Genomic DNA, 22,426 nt, shown 5'->3' on the forward strand with positions numbered 1-22,426 from the left:
AGTTTAGGACTCTGTCCACAGTTCCACCTAGCTACTCCTAAGTCACCATTTCTATAACAAAACCTCACTACCAAATTTCTGGTGACAGTGCATATAAATTACTTTCGTTTGTGTTCTTAATGATCAGATATTTTTGTTTTTTTAAACTGTTTTTAAGTTTACACTTTTTTGGGTGATCTAGATTCACTTTAAAAAGAGATTTCAAATGTAAAAATTAAATATCTTTGCTTCTTGTTGGGATGAGTACTTTACATTGGACAAATTAGCAAATTGAAATTTCTAAGTTTCATAACTCAATATTTTATTCCAAGGCATTGATGAATAAAATTTTTCCCCTAGTGAGTAGATAAGGAGGATTAGTTGTCTTGTTTAAAGGAAACTTAGATTTGTTGCCAATATTCTCTCATTCTATCATTCATACTGATGAGATAGAACATTAGCTCTTTGAGGGAAGGAACTGATTTTACTTTTTATTTTGTATTCATAATGCATAGCACAATGCTTTACGAATGGGAGGCATTTAAATGTTTGTTGAATTGAATAATATTTCATTTGCAAAGGAAGAAAAACCATAATCATTTGGAAAGAATATTGTCTCATCTTGGGTAAATCATTGCCTCTCTCTTGGGGCCTCAGGGAGGCCCTCCTGATCAATTGAGATTGAGTCAAAATATTATTAAGATTACTTCCCACTTTGACCTTGGATTTCTTCCAGCTCATTTTGTCTGACAATTCAAAAGATCATCCCAAAAATTTAGTATATAATTGCTTTAAATTTTAATGTTGCATTAATAATGTAGTTATTAACTAACTCCTTAATGTTTAATTATTTTCATTTATTTTTATGTATACAATACTGATAACAGTTTCTGCAAAGAATAAGTGAGTACAGAAAATTTAATCCTTATTTTCAGGGAGTTTACAGAACAATAAAAAATTCAAGCTAAAAAAATCATCCTTTGCAAAATTATCTTATGGACAAAAAGAGCAGAAACCCATAAAGATATATCAGAATCCAAATATGTTCTGCTTTAGGTAAATTGTTACTGCTTAAGCAATCTAGTGATTTATTAGCATTTGCTATTTTCAGTTCATTTCTGTATTTAGAAAGGGAAGCTTTGCAATTTGTGAAACATTTTCTTCAATGAGGCTTCCTCCTTTAATGGCAGCCCTTACCTTAGTTAATTATTAATTATTTAAATATGGATTAATTATTGAAAACATCTGAAAAGCTTTCTCTTTGACTTATTGAATTCTTACTAAACACTTTCCCTGCTTAGGCCTCACATAGCACATTTTCAGATGTTTTTAGAATGATTGAAAATATCCATAACACTGTTCCCTCTCCCCCTTTCCCTGCTCCACAGAAAACAAAAAAAAACAATACAGTTGATTTAGGTTAATTTTTATAATTGTAATTGTGAAACAATCTATACTTTTATTCTATTGAAAAAAAGCTGTCATCTGATGCCTATTTATGACACAGATAATGATCCAGGACTTTTGAAATGTATGTCAATAGAATAAAAGTCGTGGAAAGACTTGAACTATGGGCTTAATGATAGATCAATTATCTCTTGCTTAAGGTTAAGGACCAATATCACTAAATCTGGTGAGGCTTATTACCAGGCTGGCCTGAAGCTAATTAATTTTCAACCATAATTTATTAATTATCAGTAAATGTAACTTTCAGAGCCTATTAACAAATAGATGAGTCGCAATCTGCATTTGTCAGTGAGTATTTTCATGTTTATAAATTTAGGAATTTTTGAAATTTTGCAGTAAGGTATTTGGATATGATTTAAGGGAGCATGCAGATCTTTATTATCTAGTTTGAGAACAGGAATAAAAGAGTTTGTTTCTTTTCCTAGGTAATATTTAGTCCTTTTAAAATGATACCATTTCTAGTACCAGATCTTAAACTGTATTCTAAGGGAGTAATTATCAAAACTCAGGTACTGGCTAAGAACAGAGAAAGGTAAATTCATGGAACAAGTAGATATACAATTTACAGCAGCAAATCACTGTAGTCAAACTTGTGTTTGACAAGTGTAAATACTTAAATTTTGGGGATTTTCATATTTTGATTTAAAAAAATTGTTGGAAAAGCTGGAAAGCAGTTTGGCAGAAACTGGGCATAGACCAGTATCTTACACCATTTATCAATATAAGGTCTAAATGGATACATGGCCTAGATATAAAGAGAGATATAAGGAAATCTGAAGAACACAGAACATGTTCCTTATCAGACTTATGGATAGGCAGACAATTTATGACTAAACAAGAGATAGAGGGCTTTGAAAGGTATTACATGAATCATTTCAATTATATTAAATTTAAAATGGTACGTGCAAACAAAATCAGTGTAGCCAAGATCAAAATGAAAGCAGAAAATTGGGGGGGGGGAAATTTTTCTCAGATAAAAGTCTCAATGTCAAATATATAAAGATTTTGTCAAATCTATAAGTATACAAGTCATACCCTAATTAATATATTAGAATACATATTAAAACAACCTTGAGAAACTATTTTACACCTATCAGATTAGCTAAAATGATAGAAGGGGAAAGCTACAAATGTTAGCAGAGATGTGGAAAAATCAGAACACTAATTCACTGTTGGTAAAAATTGCAAACTAATCCAGCCATTTAGGAGAGCAATTTGGAATTATGCTCAAAGACCTATAAAAGTTCTAGGTCTGACACAATAGTACCATTATTAGATCTGTTTCCCAAGATCATTAAGGAAAAAGGAAAAAAAAAACCTATATGTTCTGAAATATTTATATATCTTTATAGTAGCAAAAAAACTGGAAATTATGGGAATGTCTGTCAGTTGGGGAATGGTTAAACAATTTGTGATATATGAATGTAATAGTTTGATGATCTTAGAAAAACATGAAAAGGCTTGCACAAAACAATAAAAAGTGAAATGAGCAGAACCAAGAGAATTTTGTATACAATAACAGAATTATTGTTTTTAGCATATCTTTGAGTGACCATATCATTTTGACTATTATAAATATTAAATTAACTACAAAGGACCTACAAAGGAAGATATATTGTGTCTCCAGAAAAGAAATGATAAATGGAAGTATGCATAGTATGGTTTTACCTATATATGCATACCTTTGTATCTAATGGTAGCCATCTCTAGGATGGAGAAGGGTAGGAAGAAATAAAGTTACATGATAACTTTTTTTAACATATTTAAAAGGGAAAGTAAGTTGCAATATGGAAATACTTGTTTCACTCTTTAAATTCAGAATAAATAAAAATTTTTTAAAAATAAGAAAATTTAATTGATACTATTTCATAGAAGTAATTTGGATGAATTCTATATATGTATCATAACAGTTAACATTTTAATAGTTGGTGAAACTACATAACTCCTTCAGTATTAGTACTGTTAAGGCAAATAATAAGAATGAGATAAAAGTAAACAGAAACAGAGAGTAATTATATTACTCAAACAAAAAGCCAAGACTTGTCTAGCATGAATTTCAAGAGAAACAGTAACCAAGGTGTGTGATTGGTATTCCCTGATGGAATTGAGAATCTTAGTCCTATAACCACAATTTACAGTAAGAGGCCCATGAACTTTCTAGTGTGTTTTAAATTTTAAAACAATAAAACACGTTGGTATTAGATTTCTTAGTAAGCTAGAATTACCTGTTTAGGGTTTGTTTGTTTGTTTTTTTAATTCTAGACTTCCCAGCATGCATATTTCATTCCATCTTAGGTGATCTTGATTCCCTTTAATCTAATTTATATTTATTCCCATATGTCATATCAGTATTACCTAATGTAACTCCATGTTAAGCTTATGTCCTCTGATCTCTTCTAGGACCTTGCTCCATCAATTACAAAGAAATTTACCCGCAATCCACTATCCCCTCAATTACTGTTGCTTCTTTCCTCTTGAAGACTATTTTACATTCTCCATTTCCATTTCTTATTCCTTTATCACTATTTAAGCCCTTGCAATATTCCATCTTCCTCCCAACTCTACAAAAAATGCACCACCATGATCTCATGATAGAAAAACTAAATTTCCTCAATCCTTACCCATCTCCAACTAAAACTTAACCCTGATTTACTGTGTGATCAAAAGCAAATCACTATATTCTCTTGTAACCTCTGCCTCAACATTTATATAACTTTGTCATTCAAAAATATGTAAGGGCAGGAACCGTTTTACTTTTGCATTTACTAGTGCCATAAATAGAACCTTGAACATAGTCATTTATTTATTTATTTTTTATTTTTTATTTTTTTTATTTTTTATTTAATAGCCTTTTATTTACAGGTTATATATGTATGGGTAACTTTACAGCATTGACAATTGCCAAACCTCTTGTTCTAATTTTTCCCCTCCTTCCCCCCATCCCCTCTCCCAGATGGCAGGATGACCAGTAGATGTTAAATATATTAAAATATAAATTAGATACATAATAAGTATACATGACCAAACCGTTATTTTGCTGTACAAAAAGAATCAGACTCTGAAATATTGTACAATTAGCTTGTGAAGGGAATCAAAAATGCAGGTGGGCATAAATATAGGGATTGGGAATTCAATGTAATGGTTTTTAGTCATCTCCCAGAGTTCTTTCTCTGGGCGTAGCTGGTTCAGTTCATTACTGCTCCATTAGAAATGATTTGGTTGATCTCATTGCTGAGGATGGCCAGGTCCATCAGAACTGGTCATCATATAGTATTGTTGTTGAAGTATATAATGATCTCCTGGTCCTGCTCATTTCACTCAGCATCAGTTCGTGTAAGTCTCTCCAGGCCTTTCTGAAATCATCCTGTTGGTCATTTCTTACAGAACAATAATATTCCATAATATTCATATACCACAGTTTATTCAGCCATTCTCCAACTGATGGAGCTATCACTCAGTTTCCAGTTTCTAGCCATGACAAAGAGGGCTGCCACAAACATTCCATGCATATACAGGTCCCTTTCCCTTCTTTATGATCTCTTTGGGATATAAGCCCAGTAGTAACACTGCTGGATCAAAGGGTGAACATAGTCATTTAATAAATTATTGAGCCTTCCCCTTGCTTCTCATCTCCCTCCCTCCTTTAGAAAATTGGAAGTAATCTCAGAGGAAGGCACTAGCCTTAGGAGCAATCAGGATAAGCTTCTTGAGTAAAGTATGGTTTTAGTCGAGACTTGAAGGAAACCAGGAAAGCAAAGAACTGCAGTTCTTTGAACTGCAGTAGAAAGTATTTCAGGTATAGAGAACAGCCAATAAAAAATACACCATCAGGAGAATTGAGAAGACTACTATCACTGGATCAAAGATTTTATAGAAGTAAGGTTTTAAAAGACTGGAAAAGTACGGAGGGGATAGGTTACAAAAGGTCTTAAGAAGCTACTAGAGGATTTAATTTTTTTTATCCTGGAGTTCATAAGTCACTGGAATTCTTTAAGTAGAATGGTGACATGGGTGGACCTGTACTTTAGAAAATCACCTTACTAGTTAAGTAGAGAATGGAGTGGAGTGAGGAAACAGACCTGAAATAAGGACACCAACTAACAGGCTGTTGCATTAATCCAGCTTCAAGATGAAAAAGGCCTATACCAGACTCGTAGTGGTGTGAGAGGAAAGAAGGGGATATATTTATATATAAAAGAAATATTCACAATCAGTCATCTTTGCCTTTTCTCTTGCTTCATAAATCTTCTCCCTTTCCTTATTCTCTCCCTTCCAAGTATCTCTGAATTTGGGTCTATCCTGTTGTCTCCTGATAGATTAGTTTTTCGAGTATAGTTTTGATTCTGATATTCCTTTGTTCAGAATTTCTGTGTAACTGCAACATGTTATTAATATCAAGATCACTGGGTTCAAATGTAGGCTCTATTTTATTAGTTATATTACATTGGGTATGTCATTTTCCTACATCTAGTCTTAGTTTTTTCATCTGTGAAGTGAAAAAAAAAAGTTAGACTAATTGATCTTTTAAGATGTCTTCTAGTTCTAAATCTTCTTGTCCTGTTATTTTTTGTTGTCCTCAGAGCAACCATAAGAACTTGTACTTGGCTTATTGCATTTTTATATTCCACTTAGTATTATACCTTTTTGTGTAATTATCTTTCCTACTATGCTGTAAGTTGTATAAGGATTGAGACTATAGTTTGCTCTTATTTTTCTCTCCCAACTGTGTCTAGCTCATATAGTTGCTCCATCAATACTTGTTGAACTTAATTAATTGGGATGCCTTCTAAATCAGTCTCTTAATTTTTTTCCTTAATATTGCCTTTCTCTAAGTGGCAGAAATGTAGGTGCAAGCTTATTTACCATTATTACAAGCCAGTCACCACTTACTCTTATACTTTTTTGCTTGGCTCATGATCATCTAATGCTTGAAAATAAGCTACTGTGAAGACAAGAAAAGAAATACTGTTCCTGAAATGGAGCTTCAAATCATTCTACATGCATTAGCCTTTTTATCACTTGTAGTCTGAATGAGTCAAAGCTATAGACATCTGCACATGAGGTTTCCTCAAAAACACCTAATGGCCCCTACTTGAGATAGATATGATAATATTAGTGATCTAATAGAATGCTTTTTAAGTGATCATAAGCTTTTGATAGTTATTTTTAAGAGTATTAGAGGGAACTGATAGTTCCATTATACGCACATTTTCCTGGTGGGCTTATAAAAATATGAAAATGCTGTAGGCATTGCTTAATTGCTTAAATTGTAGGAAAATTCAACAATTCAACTTCAATAAGCTATTACATATTCATTTATGTATTTCAAAACTTCAGGAAGCATGATTTAATTGTTGTAGTTACCTTCCCCACTTCTTCCACGTCTCATTAGACTATATTAATTGGTTTCTATGGCCAGAAATAGTCTAAACTTGTTTGTTATAGCATTGGTGATATATATCTCTAGGCTTATCTAGATGGGTCTTCAAATGACACTTTGCTGGACTCGATTTTGTTTTTGTTTTCCATTTCCAAATTAGCATAGGATCTAACTTGTGTTCCCCAAGTGAAGTCTAGAGATTCCAGGGTTACCTCCATACTATGATTCCACTGACCTAAAAAGATTTTGCATTTGAGTATTACCATAGACTCTGTAATTAATCCAGGACCAGCATAGTTAAGTAAGAAATGATTCTTCATCAAAAAAATTGGCCAGCAAGTCATCACTTTTGCCTTCCATATATTTGGGAGAGGGAAGTAATAACAGTAGATGAAACATGTTAGAAGTTACCGTCTGTTTCCAAAAAAGGGAGTTCCCATAAATGAAATCACAAATTTTTCAAGTACTGAAAGAGGATTCTATGACTTGAGAATGCAGCTGCAGCTTCACTTACTGTCAGTCTTGACTTGTTCTATTTTTAAAAATAAGCAATGGAAGATATCTTTGTATTAAAAGGAAGGCTGATGATTTATTTGAAGCATAGACCCCCATTTTAGTCATTGCTGGTCTTTCTTTTGTTTTTGCTGATTGCATGTGTTTATGACCCTTAGATTGTAGGGAATGGAAGTGAACAGCAGCTGCAGAAAGAACTAGAGGATGTACTGATGGACCCACCGATGGAAGATGGTGACAAAGAACACATGGAAAGAACACAGATTGATGGAGAAGGAGATGGGCCCCTTGCAAATGAACTCTCCACTTCGTCTACAATTAATCCAGTGTCATTAGCAGGACTTCAGAAACCAGAGATGAGCCTGCCAGTGAAACCTGGACAAGGAGGTTAGAAATATTCCATTGCCCGAGATTCTGTTCGTGAAGGAAGACATTAAATTATCTAGTCCAATTAATATAAAGAAAGCAATGCCCAAAGAATTGATGTTGTTTGCTCAAGATCACATAGAGAATTAGCAACAAAACCAGAATCCAGGTCCCCCCGGCTATATTTGATACTATTTTTATTTTCATATCCATTCTGTACTTGTTCTTTTCAGAGCAGATACAAATGCAGTCCCATTTTCTAGGAACTTTTATTATAAAGTCTTGATGGATATAAATGTATCATCTAAATCTCCTTTTGAATTTCATTTTTATCAAGTCATTTCAACAAAATGCCTTTACTAAAGGTCTCCTCTATGCAAGCACAATGTGAGGTACTAAGACATAATATCAATAATAAAAAATTTCTGCCCTTAAGTAATTTAAATTCCTTAGGAATTTAATGTAAATTGAGATATCTATTTTAATACACACACACACACACACACACACACACAATATGTATGTATTGTTGGGACTATACATAGTGGGGGAAGAAGCACTAATAACCAGGTAAATCAGAAAAGACTTACATTAATAGGTGACACCTGAGTTGAGCCTTTAAAGAAGCTAAAAATTCTAAGAAGCAGATGTGAGAAGAGAATACATTTCAGATAGGGGGGACAGCCTGTACAAATCAGAGATGATTTGTTTGAGGTTTGAAGAATAGCAAATAGGTCCAGTTGTCTGGAACATAGAGTATATAAAGGGGAGTAGTATGACATAAATCTGAAAAGTTCAACTAAAACCAAATTGTGAAGCACTAATGAATTTGTATTATATCCTAGAAGAAAGAGGGAATCATTGATGGAGGAGAATGACATCATCTGACCTGTAGTTTAGATGATTATTTTGGTTGCTATGTGAAGCAATAGCTACCTGATCTCTTTTTGTGTAACACTTATCCTTTCCTTCAGCAATTTAACATATTTACAATTCTATCTGTGTGAGCATTGCCTTTAGCAATACAAAATTTTAACCCCTTCCCTAACTTAGAAGATAGTTTCAGGAGTTGCTGTGACTAAAATAAATTCATTACCAGGTGACCAAAAGCTTCCTAGGATAGAAGTGTATAAGAACAAGAGAAATATAAAAAAAAAGTTGGAGGAGTGGATAGAGAAAATTTGGCCAAGTGAATAGCTAGTAGGAATTTCCTTCCTTTTTGTCCACCTTTACAGAAAGAAGAAGAGAATGAAAGGAGTGGACAAAGAATAAGTAAGGACAGAAAGTCAGGTAGGAAAGAAGTTTAAGTCCAAGTTTAATTCCACTCAACAAATATTTAATAAGTGTATACTATATGCATCATTACCCTAGTATCACATCCACTTCACAAAGCACTATTTTTTTGTTTTGACTTATCTTTGTTACTTTGCACATGGTAGGTATTTAATAAATTCTTATTGAGTTGAGTTCTTGAAGGCTTTTTCAAATTAAATCTCCTGAGACCCTTCCCCAATCTCAGTTTATAGTTGTTTTCCCCATTCAACCTAAAATAACGTTTAGTTTTATAGCTATCTATATTAGTGTCTTATCTAAACTCCATGTCTGTCCTAGCAATCAAGCACCATGCTTTTCACATAGCCACTTAAAAACTAGCAATTTTCTTTGGAAAGGGCTGTGGAAGATATGAAGATGATTAAAACACATTTTCTAACCTGAGTAATCAGGAACTCAAAGAAGAACCATGTGTGAGTGAAGGAAGGTACTTAATGGTAAAGGTGATGAGTAAGAAAAGTGGTTTTTGTTGTGATATAGTTGAAGGAAAATAGAATAATGATGAAAAGGTTCTGTGGTAGTCCAAGTTTAAGGTGATTAGGATTTAGACAAAGAATTTAATTATGGAAATCTGTTAGATAGAAAAAGAATGTAAAAAGCTTCCTGCAGGAAGAAAAGCATATATATGATTCATAGGAGACAGGAGTTTGATGTTTTCATATTGACTGTGGTGATTTGCAATTTTAGATGATGAAAAAAGTTCATCAAAAATCTGGTTGGTACTGTATGCATTCCACAAGCATTTTATAATATTTACTATATACCCAACATTGGGAATATGGGAGGAAAAAAATGACATTGTCCTTGCCTTCAAACAGTTTATATTTTATCACAGAAGATATGTGTATATGCAATATAAATACAAAAATAAGAAGTGATTTGAAAGAGGAAAGGGAGAAATTACACCTTGAGGAATAAGGAAAGATTTCATTTAGAAGATGAGTTGAACTTTGAAAAAAAGTAGTAATTTTCAAATATGAATGCGAGCAAAGAATGAATTCCACCAATGATTGACAGCTGGCTGTACAAAGGCACAAAAATTTTTTTGTAATAGAAGACAGGTCAGCTTGAAGTGTAGACCACTTGAAGGAAAATAATATACAGGGTATCCTAAAAGTCTTCATTCAGTTTTAGGTTTTAAGGTATAATGAGACAGAAAGGTAGGTTGGATCATATTTGTAAAGGGCTTTGAAAAAGCAAAAAGGAATTTGTATTTGAATTCAACAGTAGTAAATAATTGAAGTTTATTAAGTTGAGTAGAGACTTTCTAAGACTTGTGCCTTATCAAAGTCACTGGCAAATGTATGGAAAGAAATGTGAGAGGGGCCAGTCATGAAATAGGGAAAATAATTTAGAGGGTGCTACAATCATCTCAGTGTGAGGTGGTTAAAGCCTGGAAAAGGCTGGTGTTTGTGAATAGAGAAAAGGGGACAAATACAAGAAAGGCTGAGACTAGATTTGGCATCAAGATTTGCAACTATTTGGACATAAGTCCATAAGAGGGAACTGAAAGGATGGTTTTAAATGGAGAGAAACTTAGAAAAGTAGTTTTGATGGAACAGATGAGTTCTGTTTTATATATGTTAGTATTTAACCATCCCATTTCAAAGTATCTCATAGACAGATGATGATGTGGGACTGGGGTTCAAAAAGGAGATAAGAACTGGATATTTAAGATCTGCCAGTCATCAGTCAATCCATCAACAAACATTTCGTAAGCACCTGTTCTGTGTTGTACTATGTCTTGGGGACACAAAGACAACCATGAAATAGTTCTTATTTATAAACATATTCTTTTGAGAGTGATATTTGTGCATGTATGTGTGTGTATATGCATATTTATGCATGTGTTGTATACATATGTATAATATATACTCTATATTGAATAGAAAAAATTAAATACAAAATAATTTCAGGAAGAGAGTACTGGCCATTGGGAGACTCAGGGAAGTCATCATGTAGAATATGGTACTTAACCTAAGTTTTGAAAGAGGTGAGGGATTCTATGAAGTAGAAAATAGAAGAAAGGGGGGCATTCTAAGTAAGAGGGAGAACACAGAATGCGGATAGAGTACCATCTGTGAGAAACATGTTGTTGGCTTGGTTAGATGATAGACATACATTGTGACTAGAAAAATAGATTTAGACCCAAGTTGTAAAGGCAGAGATAATTAATGAATTCCTCTCTTTACAGAGAGAGGAAAAGTGGAAGACAAGAAGAGGAGGCAGCATTTTCTAAGAGCTTAGTAGTAAAAGGGAAGAAAGATATGAGTCCTTGTGCTGAGGATGTGATAGTGTTTAGATGAAATTCTGACCTCATGCAGCTTTCCATATAATACTGAATTAATCTGAATTTAAAATAATGAAATAAAAACAAGAAAACAGTTTTATAAATTTTAACTGCACCTCAAACCTTGCATTAGATTTTATAGAGTGCAAGTATAAGAAATTACAAAAAAAAGTCATTATTAAAAATTAATAACTCATGCCAAATGGTATATTGGTTTTCATTGGTATTACTTTCTAAAATTGAGTTCTTCTTAACACTTAACAGTTTAAGAACCTAAATTTTGCTTATAGATTTTTTTCACAGAATATATTCCAACCAACAAAATATGAAAATTGACCAGAGATATATTTCTTTCTTTTATTCAGATTCTGAAGAATCCAGTCCTTTTACACCAGTGGCAGATGAGGATAGTGTGGTCTTCAGCAAACTTACTTACTTAGGCTGTGCCTCAGTGAATGCTCCCAGAAGTGAAGTGGAGGCCTTAAGAATGATGTCTATCTTACGAGGCCAGTGCCAGATCTCTCTCAATGTGACACTTTCTGTGCCAAATGTGTCTGAAGGAACAGTAAGGTATAATATTCTTCCTAATCTTATTTTCCCATACGCTGGTAATATAAATCCTCTTTTTTCATATTGTACTAGTATTTTATACCTTTGTTCAAATTATTCCTTGAAATTAAAATGTCATGCTACTAATCCTTTTCTATTTAAGGAATAATAGCAAGAGGTCTGGACAAGTCAGAAGACCTGGTTTTGAATTTTGTTTCAGACATTAACTGTGTAACCATAGCCAAATCATAGAACCTGTTTAAGACCTAGTTCTTCATTATAAAATTGGGAGAACAAGATATATACATTATTCTTCACATGACTATGCTAAAGAAAAATATCATATAAACTTCAAAGTGCTATGTAAACTTAAGTGATTGTTATAATATTTTATCTTTATTTTACACTAATATTTTTTACTTTATTTATATTGAGATACAGCTCAAGTCTCAAATTGAAGACTTCCCTTAAAATCCACATTGATATTTACCTTCTCTCTTTTTGCACTTAACATGCTATATAATTAATTAGCTTCTTGTATATTTTTCTTAAAATTTATCTTTAACACTTTGCCTGAATATCTCTTTTAGCTTATTCTTCTTTGTATAATAATTTTTATATTTATATTTCAAGCAATTTAAGAGCAGGATTTATGTTTTGTCTTTATGCCCCTGATTTTTAGTACAGTACCCTATCCATGATAGGTTCTTCATAAGTATTTGCTTGGTTTGTTGATTATTCACATTGATATAGTGTTTTAATACTTATAAAGTATTTTATTTCCTGGTATTTCATAAGGTAATATTAGTAATTATTAAATGTCGATCAAGATTAATTAAATACACATCTAATTCTTTTTTTTATATATTTATAATTTGGTTTTCTTTTTTAAAATCAAATAAGCCAGTGCTTTATTTGCCTACTGGTTTTTTCCCTCCATTTTGATGTCTTCATTAGAGAACTCGTTGTTTATTATTTTTCTAGTTGTTCTGATTGCATGCTCTGCCCTGTCACTTTTTTATTGATGTAATATGCATTGAGAGACAGAAACATTCTCCTAAGTATTGCTTTTTACATCCTACAAATTTTGATATGTTGTCTCATTGTTCATTATCTTTAGTGAAATTATTTATTGTTCCTGTATTTATTCTTTGATTCACTCATTCTCTAACATTAGGTTATTTATTTTCCAATTCTTTTAAAATTGTGTTTCAAAAGCCCTTTATTGAGCATAATTTTATTTCATTATAATCTGAAAAAGATACATTTATTTCATTTTTTTATTTCTGCTTTTCTACTTTTGTTTATGAAGTTTTTATGCCCAATTCTTCTTAAGTTTTTATGAAGATGCTGTGCTTAGCTGAGAATAGATATATTCCTTACTCTTCTGTTTCATTATTCTTCAGAGGTCTGTCATATCTAATTTTTCTAAAATTCTATTTCTCTTCTAACTTCTTGTTTATTTTGCGAATGAGTTGAGGTTCCCTACTGTTACAGTTTTCCTGTCTATTTCTTCTTGTAACTCATTTAACTTTTCTATCAAGAATTTGAATATTATATCATTTAATGCATATGTGTTCATTATTGTTATTAATTCAATATCTGTGATAGTTTTTAGAAAAATGAAGTTTCCCTGGTTTTCTTTTTTCCTCACTTAATAGTATTTTATTTTTTCCCAATTCATATAAAGATCGTTTTCAGCATTTATTTTTGTAAGATTTTGAGTTCTAAATTTTTCTCTCCCTTCCGAAGACAGGGGAAACAATCTGATATAGGTTATACATGTATAATCATATTAACATTTCCATATTAATCATGTTGTCAAAGAAGAATCAAAACAAAAGGGAAAATCATGAGAAAGGAAAAAAAAAGTAAAAATAGTATGCTTCAATCTTCATTCAGTCTCCATAGTTCTCTCTGGATACAGATGGCATTTTCCATCATGAATCTTTTGGAGTTGGGACAGCGAGGTGGCACAGTGGATAGAGCACCAGACCTGAAGTCAGGGTATATCTTTCAGGAAATGTTCATTGGAATCTTTCAGGTTCTACTTTGCCCTCTGATTCTAATTTTTTGAGCAGTTTTCTTTTTATAATTTCTTGAAACATAATGTCTAAGCTCTTTTTTGTTCATAGCTTTCAAGTAGTCCATTGATTTTTTAAAAAATTATTTACCTCCCCTGATGTATTTTCCAATTCATTTTATTTTTCCTATGAGATATTTCATTTGTCTTTTTTCCAGTTTTTTAAACTTTGTTATATTAGTCAATAGCTTTTTCTTGACTAATTCGCATTTTTAAATTGTGATTTTCTTCAGTTTTTTTTTTTTTTTTGATACTCTTATAAAGCAGCTAATTCTTTTTTTATAATTTTCTTACATGGTTTCATTTCTTTCCCCAGTTTATTTCCTATCATTCTTATTTGATTTTAAAAATCCTTTTACTTCTACCCTAATCTCTTTTCACTTATTCTTGTTAGACTTGTGTTCAGTCTTCATTTTTCCTTTGAGACTTTGTGTGTAGGTGTTTTCAAGTAATTGTCTTCTATATTTATGTTTTGAGCTTCCCTGCCACTATAGTAGTTTTTTAATGGTCAGGTTCCTTTTTTGTTTGCTGATTTTCCCAGCCTACTTATTGACATGAGACTTTATCTTGGAATGGTGCTCTGACAGGAAGATGTTTGAGCCTCTATCTCATATATACATAATCTATTTATCCTAGAAGGAAAAGCTTATCTTGGATGCAGGGAAGTCCATGTTAAAGTAACCTGTTATTGTAAAAGAAAAATTTGTTTAAAATTATTCTATTAATTTAAATTAATAAAATTATGAGATTAAAAATAATGTTTTCCCTTTCATAAAAGTGACTAGAGAAAAAAAAAAGAAAACCATTAGCTATAATATTAAATATAAATGGACTGAATGATTCCCAAAAAGGAAATAAATGCAGAATGGGTCATAGATCAAAATTCAATAGTATATTGCTTATAAAAAATAGTTAATCCAGCAAAGGGTTAATAGATTAAAAATGGAAAGATGATTTAAAATTTGCAAGTGGGAGTGACATCAGTGGATACTGGCAGTGTTTAATTCAACTAAGAAAGCATTAAAAGAAATAAACTATTATATTTTGCAAAATATTTTACACAAATTGAGAGTATATCGCTTTTAAAGTTTACCCAATCATCTTGGAACATATTGCATAAAAGAAAACCTCACAACAGTAGATTTTTTTAAAATAGCATTTTAAATCAATCAACAAGTACTTAAATTGTACCTGTTATTTGCCAGACATTCTACTATAAATGAGGGATATAAATACAAAAAATGAAATAATTCCTACTTAGAAGAAGCTTACGTTCTAATGAGAAAAGACAATGAAAACAAATATAATTGAGTGAGAGACCACTACAAGTTGTGCAGGATCCAGAAAGGCTTCATATAGAATGTGTTACTTTAGCTGCATTTTGAAAGAGGAGATTATTTGAGCTAGAGATAAAAAAAGTATATTCCAAGCATAGGGAACAGTCAGTATGAATTATACAGAGATGTGATATGGGGTGCCATATGAAAAAGAATTAAATGAAGAATTCAATATTTTAAGTTACTTTGATTCACCAGGTATTTTGGCAAAATTGTAGAATATAGAAGGGGTAAAATTATAATGAGATTTAAAAGATAGATTGGAGCAAGTTTGTGAAGAGTTTTTAAAAGTTAAATGGAGATTTTATTTGGTCCTAGAGGCAATACAGAGTCGCTGAAAATTATTGAGTAAGAAAATGACATAGTTGGGCATTAAAGAAAATAATTTTGGCAGCAATTTGAAGGACAAAGGTGAAAAGAAACTTGAGAAAGAGACACCAATTAGGAGATTGTTGTGATGCTGGAAAGATTCCAATCTTTGATTCCCAACTCCCCCTAGTTAATGTAAATTACCCTTTGACTCACAAAGCCTGGTCCCTTTGCATTCCAATAGAAGAGCCGGACCTGTCCCAACCCCACCCGGATCTGAGCCAACTTTGGGGCTACACCCCAAAGCCCCTTGAGCTAAGTCTCCAACTTAAAAGGACCACACTGGGAACTCCTCTTTGCAGATTCCAAACATACCAGCCATGTGAGGACCCTCTGTCCACTGGACCCTCTGTCCAGTGCCCTCCTTATCTCTATCTTCACCTATCTCCTACTTCTAAACTCAATAATAAACCTCTTTTATCAATCTAGCTCTCTGGGCCAAGAAATGCTTTTATTGGGAATTTCACGCCGCTACTAGACCTCATATCGCCATATCCTTGCTGGAATCCAAGGGGTTGCAGGGAGCTCTGTTTGACTCCCTATACCCCAAACCTGCCACTAGACCTTAATTAAACCCCTAATTTCATTTAGGTACCCAAATCTAGACCTCAACACATGGTCTACACCTCAACATTTGGTTCTAAGGCAGACACGGAGGCTAGATAATTTGGTGACCAAACCAAACCCACACTTTGGGGCACTCAGAACCAATCTGGGTTTTGAGCTGTTCAGGCAATATTCTTCTGGGAAGAATCTGCCTTGTCTCTCTAAAGGTAGTGGGGAGAATATCTGCCTTCTGTCTCACCCTATTTGCATTTCAGGTGAAAACTCTGGACAAGGTAAAAGACTTTTTCTTTCCTAATCTTGCAGTGGACACCCAACGCCTTTGGGTCGGGCTTGGGTCATCAGCGGGAGCTCTAAGCTCTGGCACAATTCTTGAGGAATTGCTGCTGTTTGACAAAAGGCCTCTTTTGTCAGCTCTCTGTCTAAGAGATACCAGAGAGACTTGAAGGATTTGGAAAACTAAAAGTTTACCTGTCCACAATCTAGACACTCCCCTGCCTCTAAAATCTTTCCTGGAGCAGATTCTTTCCTGGAGGAAACTCCCTCTGTCCAAATCCTTTAGAGAGACAAAGGCCCTTCCTTTGCATCTCAAAGCATTTCTAATCTTTTTTTCATCACTAGAAAGCCCTGCTCTCAGGCAGGGACTCCCAGACACTGAGAGGAAGTGTCTCAACACCCCAGACAAGGAGACACATGGCCATTTAGGCCCCCCTCTCGGTGCCAGGCCAGTGCTCTCTTTGATCTTTCTGGGAAGATAACCGGAGAAATGTAAAAGGAGCTGGGTTTGAGCCCTTCTCCCACTCCACTGTTAAATGCAATGGAGTCTCTAATGGTCAGGCTTTAGTCACGAGGAGAAAGGTCCCTGACGGGGTGAGTTTAGAGAATGTCTCTGCCCACGGCTACTACTCCCTAGACAGGGGTGAGCGTTCTCTCCTTCAGGTCTTGCTCTCCCAGCAAGATTTGGGGGCTTAGATGAGCTGCCCCGCCCTCAAGTTCCTGAGCCGAATCACCAGAGGAGCCCTCGCCATTAGGGCTGCACCGCACTGGGTAAGATGGCATCTCTTTCTCCCCCCCTCGCTCTTGCCTTCCCTTCCCTCTCCTGATGGAGGAGAACCGAGGCCTGTTCAATTCCATGGGCTGGAACCTGCCATTTAATGCTCCTATTCTGTCCCTTCGGGTAACTATACAGTGGGGAGATTGGGGACTCAATCTTCTCAAATCTCTGGAAAGGTTTTCACCAACTTTTAAAACAGAACCTTGCTGGCAATCTGAACTACCTGGCTCTTAAAGCCGCAGCTTCCAGCCCTCAGGAAGCATGCTGGTCCCATGCATTTTAAAACGGGACTCTGTTTCCCTGATTTGGTCATCCTGTGTTAGAGCAGTGCCCCCTCCAGGCACAGCCTTTTAACTGTAGAAGCCTCAGAATTACGCTTTTGCATGCTCATGAGGCTATCTACAAAGACAGGGAATTTTAAACTGCTCTCAGCTTTTTTCTTAGCCTCAGGGCACTACTTAAAACCTTTTCTCAGCTGCTTGTGGAAAGATAACCTAGGTAAACCAGGCTAGGTCTGTCTCTCTCACTTTCCTACCTAACCCTACAGGTGGGAACTCTTTTGCTCCTAATTTTCTCAGTCCTAAGACCTTTTGCTCTTAGCACACTCTGTTTTATTTTCTGGATTGGCGTACTATGTCCCTGCCAACAATTAAAGGTTTTTTCTGGGCTCCAACCCTGGCCAGGTTGCAGCTTCAAGAAAGACCTTTGGAATGATGGCTGGGGAATAAAATTCCAGGTCGAGGCAAATTAAATTCTTTAGAAGATGGCTCTTTTTCTTTTCTCCCTCCATTCCTTGACTGCAGCAAGAAATGAGTTAATGGGAGAAACTGAAGCCATTTAAGAATTCGGTGAACACCTTTAGGAAAGAAGTCTGTCTTTCCTGTCGGTGCTTTTCTCAAGCTCTCTAGACTTGGTTCTGTTTTCCCTACCCATTCCTTGAGACACTGAGGCTGAGGGGGGGGGAGGGGTATAGAATATGCATACTGTCTAGAGTTAAGTGAGGAGCTATTAAAATAGAGATCACACCCACTTCTACTACACCACACCCACTCCTAGCACACTTCTCCCCTACCTTGCACTCAATGATGGTGGCCCTCTTAGGAGGTTTCCACTGAGGCAAGCGCACCACATTACCCTTCTATAACGGGGCGGGCCGCTCAAAGTCTCGAGCTAATTTGAGCTTGCTGGCAGACTCCGGGAGTCTTGAGGAAATTAGTCGCCTGTGGGATGCCGTAGGGACGAAATCCTGGTTTTTCTTTGGCAAGCCTTTTGGGCCTTTGTGACCTTCTAGAGACGTCTATGAAGGTTACATTATAGAATGGGAAAGTCTTAGGGTTTTGCAATGAATTGGCTTTCCTCCCCCATCCCTGGAGATTTTAAGCTGTCTCAATGCAGAGACAAACACTGGGCTTGAGAAAAATGCCTTATCAACACCTGAATTCTGAATAGATTAGCTGAATTCCAATCTCTCTCCAGACAAGTCCGTCCTTTAAAGTGCTTTTTTCTTTCTAATCCTGGGACTGATTAACACTTGTACCCTCAGCCAAAAGTGGGCAAGCCAAAACACACCCAGCACACTTGTCTCATTTAAAGCTGAAAAATCTCAACTTAATGAAACTTAGGACCCACCCACCACCTCAACTTTTTCCGGGGTCCAAAACTCATGTTTCTTCCAGCTGTTTGTTGGTTTCCCTTTACCTCCAACCTGAGATTCAGCTCTTTTCTTCTCAGGGCAACTTCTGCCTCCTCAAAAAAACACTCAGAGCAGAAAGCCTTTAATACAAATCTCTCCCAGACTTAGGCCTGAATGTCCGAAACTGTCCGAGGAGACCCCAGTCTCCATCCTGAGTTCGAGCAGGAGAAACACTGGAGAAACTGCATCACACCACATGGGGCTGAATTAGTCCATGGCATCCTGCTCCCAGTAGGGAATTGGGGTCTGGCCCTGTTTCCCCTTTTATCCCAGGACAATCCCAACACCTCAGGGGCCGGTAAGCTGGGTTGGCAGTGCTGAGATACTTTAACCCTCTGATCCCTTCTACCCCTCCCCATAAGAGTGGGAGAGTGGGGGAAAGCTCAAGTCATTAAGCATAAGGAACCAACTCTTTTTAAAGAAAGGCAGCACAGTTAAAAGATTTCTAAGAGCTTAAATTGCATTCTTATCTTGACTAGAATTAGGCCTCTGCCTACTCTGACTTCTTAGTCCACCCTTTAATATCAACCCCAGGAGAAATTAGCTTTCCTGGAAATTAAGAAAGAAAGGGCTAAACTCTAGGCTACCTAACACTTTTTACTATAGACAAATAATCTTTTGCTCCCAGCATTTTCTCCTACTTCTCCTTGTTAGATGGGTTCTTACAGACAGCCCACAGAAGGGACCTGATGCATTTCCTGCTGTCAGCATCTCCACCCTGGATGACACCCCGGTTTTAACCTGCTCCCGAGATCTGGGCTTCAATCTTTGGACTCTCAACTGCCCCTTCAGCCTGGAGAACATGGGACAATGACGGAAACAACTGGCCGGACAAACATCCTTAGATGCCCTGCTGCCATCCCAAACCCCACACCTCATGTCTCACCTCCTGGCATGAACCCCCAAATCTCTACAACCCTTGCCAGCTCGAAGCAGTTAAGACGAGATCAGCGCCCTTTTTCCCACATGCCTTTGGAGGTGACTGCTTGAGGGGAGGATGAAGAGGGAACCCCTGAACTTGGAAAATCCTAGAAGGAAAAAACCTTCAATTCTGCCTCAATAAGAGACTTTGCCCCATGTTTTTTTTTTCCTTAAATGAATTTAAGTTCCAACTGCTTGAGGGGGGAATGATGTGGGAAAGATTCCAATCTTTGATTCCCAACCCCTAGTTAATATAAATTACCCTTTGACTCACAAAGCCTGGTCCTTTGAATTCCAATAGAAAGGCGGACCTGTCCCAACCCCACCATTTGAGCCAACTTTGGGGCTACACCCCAAAGCCCCTTGATAAGTCTCAACTTAAAAGAACCAACTGGAACTCCCTCTTTGCAGATTCCAAACATGCCAGCCATGTGAGGGACCTCTTCCACTGGCCCTCTGTCCAGTGCCCTCTATCTCTATCTTCACCTATCTCCTACTTCTAAACTCAATAATAAACCTCTTTATCAATCTAGCTCTCTGGGCCAAGAAATGCTTTTATTAGGGAATTTCAGCCGCTACTAGACCTCATATACACTATTCTTGCCGAATCCAAGGGGTTGCAGGGGAGCTCTGTTTGACTCCCTATACCCCAAACCTGCCACTAGACCTTAACTAAACCCTAATTTCATTTAGGTATCCCAAATCTAGACCTAAGCATTCGGTCTACACCTCAACAGTTGCAGTAATCTCCAGCTGAACAAAACTATCCAACTGTCCTTTTCACTACTCCTCACACATAATATTCCATCTTATTTTCTGTGAAGCTTCCTTACCCTTTTCCTCTTAAGTAATATTCTCTCTAAAATGTAATATTCTCTGTTGAGATTTTCTTGAGGTCTCTGGAAGCAGCCTTTGTTTCAATTCAGTAATCATCACATGAGTAGCCAAGAGTTAAAGTCCAAATTTTTTATTGTCTCTTTCAAAGTCTTGTCTCTTTCCCTGGGGCTTCAGCTAGCTTTCTTGGAGGCCTTCTGGAGTATTGGTTTCTATGGAGAAGCAAAGGAGGACAGCCTGCCACCACTTTTCTGTCTTCCTTTGTTCTGATTCTGACTGAGTTTGTCTGAGCTTTTATGGTCTCTTATCAAAAGTGTGAATCTTGTAGAACTAAGTATATGTACTGAACTAGAGAATTGTTAAGCACCATGCTAAACAACCATTGTCTCTGTCAATTCCATTGATTTAGCACCTTGTTTCAAGTTCTGGCCCATAACACATTGTTCTGTAAGAAATGATCAGGATGATTTTTGAGAGGCCTGGAGAGACTTAAATGAACTGATACAAAGTGAAATCAGTAGAACCAGGAGATCATTTTACATGGCAACAACAATATTATACAATGATCAATTCGGATGAATGTGACTCTTTCCAAAATGAGATGACTAATGCCAATTCCAATGATTTTGTGATAAAGAGAGCCATCTACATCCAGAGAGAGGACTATGGGAACTAAATGTAGATCACAACATAACATTCTCATTCTTTTTGTTGTTGTTAACGTGCATTTTGTTTTCTTACTCATTTTCTTTCCTTTTTGATCTGATTTTTCTTGTGCAGCAAGAGAATTGTATAAATATCTTTACATATGTTGGATTTAACATTTTAATATGTGTAACATGTATTGGATTGCTTGCCACCTAGGGGAGGAGAGTGGTGGAAAGGAGTGGAAAATCTAAAATACAAAGAAGGCTATGTAAGGGTCAGTGTTGAAAAATTATTCATGCATATATTTTGAAAATAAAAAATTTTTTTTAAATTAATTAGAAACCAAAGAACCTACTCCTAGAACATGAATAAACAATAAAATTTTTAAAAAGTAAACCTTTCCTCTAATACTCATATCTTCCCTCTCTATAATTATTTTCTATTTATTTTGTATTATGTATATTATGTATGAACTTGCCTTCCTTGATAGAATGTTAAACTTCTTTAGAAGTTTTTGGGTTTTTTTCCCATGTTCTTTTAATATAGACAGCCCAGTAGCACAGAGCACTGGTCTTGGAGTCAAGAAGATTTAATTCCAGATTCTGCCTCAAACACTTAATAGCTTTATTATCCTGGGCAAGATTCTTAACTGTCTGTCTCAGTTACTTTATTTATAAAATAGGGGTGATAATAGCACCTACCTTCCTGTGATTCTATGAAGATAAAGTGAGATATTTATAAAGAAAGTACTTAAATCTTAAAACTGTATGAATGCTAGCTATTATTATTATTATTATTATTTCTTTTTGTTTTCCCCAGCACCTAGCACAGAGTAGCTATTTAATAAATTTTTGTTGATGTATTGATTGGAGACTTATCATAAAGTGATTTATTACCAAGAGGTATATTTTTTTAAATACAGCTCAACTCAAAAAATTGTCTACTCTTACAGGAGTTGTTGGCATGTGCAAGTACTATGCCATTGAAATAAGTTTCTTTAGAATATTTAAAAAATCAAATTTCTGTAGTAATTTTTCAATGTAAGTG

The 22,426-nt window shown here is 35.3% G+C and overlaps 1 protein-coding gene across 5 annotated transcripts in view; it reads left to right on the plus strand.

Moving 5' to 3' along the window:
• The window catches only part of RABGAP1 (RAB GTPase activating protein 1), a 198,137-nt gene that overhangs the window by 41,897 nt on the left and 133,814 nt on the right, over window positions 1-22,426 (plus strand). For all 5 annotated transcript variants that reach the window (XM_031954259.1, XM_031954261.1, XM_031954262.1 and 2 more), the window contains 2 exons: window positions 7,498-7,726; window positions 11,693-11,897. In XM_031954259.1, the coding sequence (XP_031810119.1) occupies window positions 7,498-7,726; window positions 11,693-11,897 (434 nt within the window). The remainder of the gene's footprint in view (window positions 1-7,497; window positions 7,727-11,692; window positions 11,898-22,426) is intronic.

The sequence above is a fragment of the Sarcophilus harrisii genome, chromosome 2 (genome assembly GCF_902635505.1).
Source record: "Sarcophilus harrisii chromosome 2, mSarHar1.11, whole genome shotgun sequence".
NCBI lineage: Eukaryota > Metazoa > Chordata > Mammalia > Dasyuromorphia > Dasyuridae > Sarcophilus > Sarcophilus harrisii.